Raw genomic sequence first — 8,227 nt, forward strand, 5'->3', positions numbered from 1 at the left:
TTCAGAGCCTAGCAAGCTTTACTAATACAGTTCCTAGGTCACAGGTGCTGTCTCATGTCTGTGTCTCTTCACAGGGGCTGTTCCCTCTGCGTAGAATGCTGTTCCTCTGAATCAATGATGAGATACTGTTCATCTTTTCAGGCTACTTCAAGACCCACTATTGGCGCGCCTGGGTGGCTCAGTCGGTTGGGCGTCCGACTTCGGCTCAGGTTGTGATCTCACAGTTCATGGGTTCGAGCCCCGCGTCAGGCTCTCTGCTGTCAATGCACAGCCCATTTTGGATCCTCTGTCTCCCTCTCTTTCTGCCCCTCCCCCGCTCTCTCGCTCTCGCAAAAATAAACATTTTTTTTTAATTTATAAAAAGAAAAAAAAAGAACCACTTTTACTCTGAGACCCCAGAACCATCCCTCGATGCTACCACTTAAACTTAGTATATGTTTTGTGCTGTTATATGAATATACCTGTATATTAAATATACCTCTTTTAATTTTGCTTTTTAAAACCAATTTAATAACACAATTTTTATTGGGGCAAAACACATAGAAAATATGCCATCTTAGCCATTTCAAAGCGTACAGATGCGCGGTATTAAGTACACTTCCATTTGTCAGAGGAGGAAACTAAGGTCTAGGGAAGGTAGGCGACGTGTCGAAGATCACAAGGCAAGAAGTAGCAGAGGGAGGCCCGGAACACAGGCAGCCAGAGAGCTCTTTAAGGGTGGGGTCTGTATATGCCAACTAATTTGGATGTAAATTAAGAAAAATAAAATTAAAAAAAAAATAAGGGTGGGGTCTGGGTCTTTGTCCTCTCTGTACCTCTGAAGGTAGCACACAGTAGGGGCTCAAGCCTGCAAGGAAGTGACCAGTGAAGGAGTGAAGGCACCGCATGGTCAGCACCCCTGGGGGCTTTGGGAGTGCTGACCTGAGTGGCTAGGCCAAAAAGCCTCTGCCTGTGCTGGTCTCTAACCCGCAGGCTCATCCAGGTAGCAGATGATTCACATCAGTGAACCAGGCAGACCCTGAACCCTAGGACGCAAGAGCCAGGGGGAAAGAAAAAGGTGGGGGGAGGGAGGGTCCCAAGTTCATGGAACCTGCCCCTTGGGATTTCCACCTCCCTGCCTGGGGCCGGGAGCTCACCTGAAATGCCCTTCTCTCCTCTTGTCATCAACGGAAACCCTGCTTAGCCTTCAGGCCCAGGGCTAGCACCCCTTGCTGTCGCTCTGGGGTCCCCCAGGAGGAGCTGACCTCTTCTTCCTCTTGTTTCCCCGCTGTCCCTTCGGAGCGTTTGTTTCGTTTTACTGGCATTACAAATCATGCTGTTCCTTACATCTGTGTCTCCACACTCCCCAAATCTGTAAGCTTCTTAAGGGTGGGGGCATCTAACATCGTGCTAGGGATAACAGACACTGGCGAGGGCCATTTACAGTCACGGAGGGCTCGAATCAGGCTCCAGCCCAGCCACGTACCAGCTTTGTGACCTTTGGCAAGTTTCTTAACCTCCCGAAGCCTTGATGTCCCCATCTGTAAAAGGGGAATAAGAATCCAGCTGACTGGGCGCCTGGATGGCTCAGTGGGTTAAGCCTCCGACGTCAGCTCAGGTCATGATCTCACGGTTTGTGGGTTTGAGCCCTGCGTTGGGCTCTGTGCTGACAGCTCGGAGTCTAGAGCCTGCTTCGGATTGTTATCTCCCTCTCTCTCTGCCCCTCCCCCACTCACACTGTGTGTGTGTGTGTGTGTGTGTGTGTGTGTGTAAAAAATAAGTAAACACTTAAAAAAATTAAAAAAAAAAAAAGAATCCGGCTGACTTAAAAGAGTTATTGCAAGAATTGAATAAGCCCAAGTTGACAGCTAGAACTCATTAACTACTATTATTATTAATAAGTCTTTAATAACGAATCAGACCAAGAACAGGCACAAATAGTTTTTCCTTCAGTTAACACCTAAGAAGGAAATGCAAAAATGAAACAATGGTATGAACAAACAAGAAACATAAAAAACTAGGTTTGTTCTAAGCACACGCTAGATACTAGGACGTTCGTAATCTCCCGCGTTCCTGGCAACAGTTCCCACCACGGCAAGTTACACAGTCCGCTGCCCATCCAGCATATCCCAGAGACTGTCGCATCTCCTCAACCTTAACCGGGAGCGTGGCCCCCCGGAAGACATCCCAAGCTGCCCCTACCCCTTGTCATACCTTTCACACTCAAGGAAATTCCTACCACTGATACATTTGGTTGATTAGGAAAGACTCAGGACTACAGCAAAGGACAATTGCATTGACGCCCCTCACTTGCCCCCTGTCGTCTTATTCTCCACCCAGGAGCTGATGTGACCATCGAAAATCAAAACCCAGCTCATGTTAGCTTCCTGCTTAACACTCTGCCCCAGTTCTCCTGCAATGGGAATAAAATCTGTACTTTTTTTTTTGGTAACCACAGTCTACAAGACACTAACTACCCAGTGTGGCTCCTCTCTGATCCATCTCCATTCTCTTCCCTGACGCTCTGAGTGCCAGCCTTCCTGGCCGTCTGTCTCTTCCTCTAACGTAGGAAGGTCCTTTGCATTTGATCAATGACATTTACAAATATATCTCTTTCAGGGGCGCCTGGGTGGCGCAGTCGGTTAAGCGTCCGACTTCAGCCAGGTCACGATCTCGCGGTCCGTGAGTTCGAGCCCCACGTCGGGCTCTGGGCTGATGGCTCAGAGCCTGGAGCCTGTTTCCGGTTCTGTGTCTCCCTCTCTCTCTGCCCCTCCCCCATTCGTGCTCTGTCTCTCTCTGTCCCAAAAATAAATAAACGTTGAAAAAAAATTAAAAAAAAAAAAAAACAAATATATCTCTTTCATAGAGAAGCATTTCCTGACCATGAGATGGAAAAATCCCTCCCCTATTAATTTGTGTGACACTTGCCATTTGAACTACAATATTTGTTTGCCTAGGTATTATCTGACTCCTTCACTTCCCTGAATAGAAGCTCCCTGTGGTCAGGAACCTTGTCCGTCTTGTTCGACGCTGTATCCGTAGCCCCTAGAACACCTCCTGGCACTCACAAAACACTCAATACCTATTTATTGAATGAATAAATGGTTGGGGGGGGGGTAGGGAGCAGATTACAGTCATTTTTCACTTTTATATCTCAGATGAAGTTGAATTTTTTATAAAGTGCACATACTATTCTGTAATTAGAAATAACGCCAGAACAAAATAAAATGGAGATGATGAAATTAGCATATTTAATCAGACAGATGAAAGGAACACAAAACCGTTCCCAAAAGTTGGTTATGTGGATTGCTGGCAATCCATATTATTTCAGTCGCCACACTGTTTATGAAACCAGAGACATTGGCCAGTGTAACGATCTGCTTGCTAGCCAGACTAGCAAGACTTTTATTAAACAATCGTCACCTCCTCTGGTGATTGAGTTTCCCACTTTATTCCAATCTCCTACCCTCAGCACTTTTATTTCTACCTCTGTGCTTCTGGCAATGCTGTTACCTCTCAGGGCATTGCCTCCCATCCTGTGCCACCCTCCCCCCCAACCCCACATTTCCCCTGTCCAAAATCTCCATCACCCTTTATGGTACATTCAAATCTATCAAGAAATGGCTACAACCACAGCCGACTGTGCTTTTTAAAAAAGCTCCATGCTTTTTCAAAAGTCACCTTGTCTTTGTGTCTCCCTCAATTAATTACAGTTGGTGGAAAGCAATATTTTTATACATCTAACCACACTGAAATGTCACTATCCATTTTCCAACTGAGTAAAAAGAAAAAAAAAACACACAAAGAAAACAATACCTCACTGCTAATGGAAAAATGCTGTCTAAGGTGGATAGGAGCAATTGCTTGGAATCCTTCTCGAAGGAAAAAACGCCAGGTGGTTTTCGAGGGTTCAAAAGTCATTCCCTCCTGCATTCCCATGAGGAGGAAGCTGGTAGATACACAACTGTCTGCAATTGACAAAGCAACGGACCCAAGAAAGAATTGACTGGTAAGCTCGGAATAAATTTCTCCAATGCTATCGGGCGCCATCCCCTCATGTCCTGTTATGACGACCATTCAGCACTGACTGAGCGCTTACAGGGTGCCAGGCTCTGTGCTAAATGCATTATATACACTATTTCGTTTAATCCTCCTGACAGCCCCAAGTGGTCATTATAATTATTATCCTGTTGGGGGAGGTTATGGAGAGGACATGACCGCCATTTAACCCAAGAGCCGCCCCGGGAGCAAGTGGAGACTCCTCACCCCACTCCCTTGTCCTTGAAATGTACAAGTATTCCCCCAGCCGGAGCCACTCCAAGGACACAGCTACGGAGACCATCTGGAAGTATACGTGACTGAACCCTGTTCTGGCCTCTATAAAAACTTTTAATATTCTGGCAAGCAGGTACAGAGGTCTACTCCTCTTGCAGCCACCTATACATTTTCTTGTTTATTACACCTGCCACCTACCCATCAAGAACGGTCCCTTTCTTGTCTCTCCGTGTATGGGGGGCCAGTTTCAAATTTCACCCGGGGAAGCTCTCAAGATCTCGAACCAACATATCCCCATTTTACAGATGAGGTAACCGACACACAGAGAGGTTCAACAATTTCCCAGGGTGTCAAAGCAACAAAGCGTTAGAGCTGGTTTGGAGCCATTTAACCTGATTTCAAAACTCTCATTCTTTGCTACTAAACTATACACATCTTCCACCTGAAAACAATAATTAAAATAGGGTGCCTGGGTAGCTCAGTCGGTTAAGCCTCCTACTCTTGATTTCAGGGCAGGTCATGATCTCCTGGTTCGTGAGACTGAGCCCCACATCAGGCTCTGGGCTGAGCGTGGAGCCTGCTTGGAACTCTCTCTCTCCCTCTCTCTGCCCCTCCCCTGCTCGTACTCTCTCTGTGTCTCAAAATAAATAAATAAACATTATTAAACAAGTTAAAGATAGCAGTTAATACCACCTACACTGAAAATGACAGGTTCTGCAATCCTTTCTTCCTTTTTCCAACGCAGGGCTTGAACTCATAACCCCAAGATGGAGAGTCACATGCTCTACCAACTGAGCCAGCCAGGCACCCCAAGCTCAGCTCCTTTTTATTTTTTAATGTTTATTTATTTTTGAGAGAGAGAGAGAGACAGAGTGCAAGCGGGGGAGGGGCTGAGACAGAAAGAGGGAGACATAGAATCCAAAGCAGGCTCCAGGCTCTGAGCTGTCAGCACAGAGCCCAGCGTGGCGCTCGAACTCACAAACTGCAAGATCATGACCTGAGTGGGAGTCGGACGCTTAACCGACTGAGCCACCCAAGTGCCCCAAGCTTAGCTTCTTTTTAATGGGCCCTTGTTTCCCCACCAGCATTTCATGCATTACAACTTACGTTGGCTTGGCAATATTTATTCCACAGAATCAATAGCACTAATTTTCACACTTCATTAATAAATAAATGGAGGTCGCAGATGTTATAGTTATGAATCCATAGATCCCAGGGAAGTTGAGAGGGAGTTAAAAAAAAAAAAAAAAAAGCTACTTGGATCAAAAAAGGCCAGGGTACAGACAAGAGTTCAGAGATCAAAACTCTTTAAAGGTAACGGTCCCAGATTTAAGAATCAAAATGGGGACCCTGGATCAGTGTCTTAAGAAGATTTCAAGTTTGAATAGGTAGGGCGGGAGGAAGCAGATTTGGGGATCCAGGGAAAAGGAGATGAGATACTGTGGTTTGTATGTGAATAGGAAGCAAAAGTCAGAGTCTTTGATGGCTTGGAACACAGGAGATGAGAAAGCCTTTCTGCCCAGCTGTTAACAGTTTGCAGCCTAAGATTCAGAAGGATAAAAATTTCAGGAGCTAACATGCTATCAATTGGGGATTCAGTGCAATTTTTCTGTACATTTGAAAACTGTCCCAGTAAAACAGTGAGAAAATAAAAAGCTGTAAGAGAATTATTAGGCAACTGACCGACACGGCAGTTTGAGTTCAGAGTGCTGCTGTGTGGAGTTCCTTGCAAAGAATGAAAGCAGGAGCTTTCTACAGATGCAGTAATAAAATAATCGGAGGAACCAACATGTATTGAGCACTTACCTTGAGCTCTACATACATTTTCTTGAGTATTCACAGTTCAGCTATAAAGTAGGTATTATTATCATCTCCGTTGCAGAGAACAGAGGCAGACTAAGGCTTAGTAAGGCTGCCTAAACTCACATAGCCAAGCAGGGGCAGAGCCAGCATTCAAACACAGGGCTTATTTGAATACAGCTTCTACTCTGCAAGGACCCGGCATTCTTTCAAGGCCACTGAGAGTTCCAGAGACCAACAGGGTGGCCACATATTCGTCAAATCACTGTATATGTTCTGGGACTCTCTCAACAGATGTAGAAATCTTCCCGAAACTGGGAAAGCAATAAACCCTCATGTGAAAAGCAGAAAGGGGCTCTGGGGTCTGACAAAGCTGGGTTCAGATCCTGGCTCTGAAGTCTAAATGTCACAGCACCTCGTAAGCCCCAGTTTTTCCGTCTATGGAAGGGAAGTTATAATAGTCACCTCAGGAGGCTGTTGGGGGATTGAATGAGACGGTACCTTTAAAGTTCTTGCATGGCAATCTATCAATAAAAGGCAGCCATTGTGGGAATTATCCTGAGCTTGTAGGAAGCAGAGACCCTCAGCCTTGGTGTCATGCCAAAGCACCAAAGCCAAAGGGTTTTCAAAGCCCGAAACAGGAGGAAGGACCCAGATTTTAAAAGGAGCAAGAAAAGGAAAGAGGTTGGGACACTATGGGTTCCAGGTGCAGCAAGACATTTGACTGTGATTTCAACTTGAACCCTTGAGAACCAGAATACAGTTGAGCCATTCTAGGAAGATTTTTTGAATTTGTAATGACAGGTATGGAGAAAGGGCGCGCGCACACACACACACACACACACACACACACGATCTTCTACCCAGTCAAAAAAAAAAAAAAAAAGAGCACATTCACAATACTTTGGTCCAACACAGCTGAGCATGGTTACCCAGAGCCAAAGCAGGAAGCTGAGGGTCCTTGAGAAGGGTGAGAAGCCCTTCCCTGCCCGGCAGGAGGCACCATGCTGGGCAAGCAAGGCAAGGGCAGGGGCACCGGGAAGAGCCCCGGGTTTGCAGGGAGGGCTGGTGACCCTGGAGCCCTTGCGGCTGCCTGTATACTTTGAACGCAGGAGTTTCAACCACTGCGTCCTATTAATTAAAAACAAAACACCCTTCGCTTGTTTGTAGACGTTGTTGACACCAAAACACCGTGGGGAGACTCAGCAAATAATATCGGCCCGTTTCAGAAGCGCCTTCTAGGATTGTACCCACACCAAAGACTGAATGAGTCAAGGGGGAAAGGGGAAGGGTGTGCACAGGGTTAACCTTCCCCTAACCCTTTCCCTCCCACCCGCGACCCAGGACAAGGCGGGGGAATAAACGCTGGGAATTTCAGCTGTGCCCTGAACCTCGCGCCGGGGGGAGAAACACGGCAGAAACCCAGCGGACACTCCCCCCTCTCCAGGGACGTGGGCGCTTTCCAGGTTGGTCCAACGGCTACCAGCGTCCTGGCGCATCCTGGGCGGGGAACAGACTCTCCTCTCTCGGCTGCGGATAAGACCCTACTTTCCAAGACCAGCTGCGAGCTAACGGATCCGGGACTACCGAGTCCACCCCAGGCTCCCGGCTTGCTGCCTCGCGATTTCCCGAGCCTCCCGGTGAAGCCCCAGCCGGAGGGTCCCCCTTTTGTTCGCGGGAGAGCGCGTCGCTGCGCCGCGCTGCGCATCCCACCGCCCCCCGCCCCCCGCGCCGAAAGCCCCGCTGCGGGGGCGCTCCCCTTGGTCCGCTCCCTGCCCTCCCCGCGCCCCCGCGACCCCCAGCGACGGCACACGGCTCCCCAACTGTGCCCCCCTTCCAGCCGAGTACTCACTTCTCCCCAGTCCCTCCGCGGTCCACGCCGTCTGCTCCACCGCCCCATAGCGCCTCAGAGGCTTCTCGGTTTCCAGATGGGTGGACAAAGATTGCTTTAACTCCATCGCTGATCCCCGCGGGCAGGTCGACGGGTCCCCCTTTACTCCATCCCCGCCGCGGGCTGCAGGGAGGGAGGCGGCTCCAGCCAGCAGCGTTTTAAGGGGCCGGGCGCTCGTGACGCTGCTCCATCTCTTCCGCCGCCAGGGCCGGGGAGCGCGGACTGGTACCCAGAAGGCGGAGGGATGCAGGACGCATGCGCAATGGGGGTGGGAGGGGGGGC

At 48.5% G+C, this 8,227-nt stretch overlaps 1 protein-coding gene across 1 annotated transcript in view; it reads right to left on the minus strand.

Annotated features, from left to right (window-relative positions):
• BMERB1 (bMERB domain containing 1) overlaps window positions 1-8,012 on the minus strand; it is a 120,446-nt gene extending 112,434 nt beyond the window's left edge. Inside the window, exon 1 of the mRNA XM_047087177.1 lies at window positions 7,907-8,012. Within this exon, the coding sequence (XP_046943133.1) occupies window positions 7,907-8,012 (106 nt within the window). The remainder of the gene's footprint in view (window positions 1-7,906) is intronic.
• Window positions 8,013-8,227: the final 215 nt, after the last annotated feature.

This window comes from Lynx rufus, unplaced genomic scaffold, assembly GCF_022079265.1.
Source record: "Lynx rufus isolate CCGP_SWC_20201006 ecotype Redwood Valley unplaced genomic scaffold, mLynRuf1.p SCAF_23, whole genome shotgun sequence".
NCBI lineage: Eukaryota > Metazoa > Chordata > Mammalia > Carnivora > Felidae > Lynx > Lynx rufus.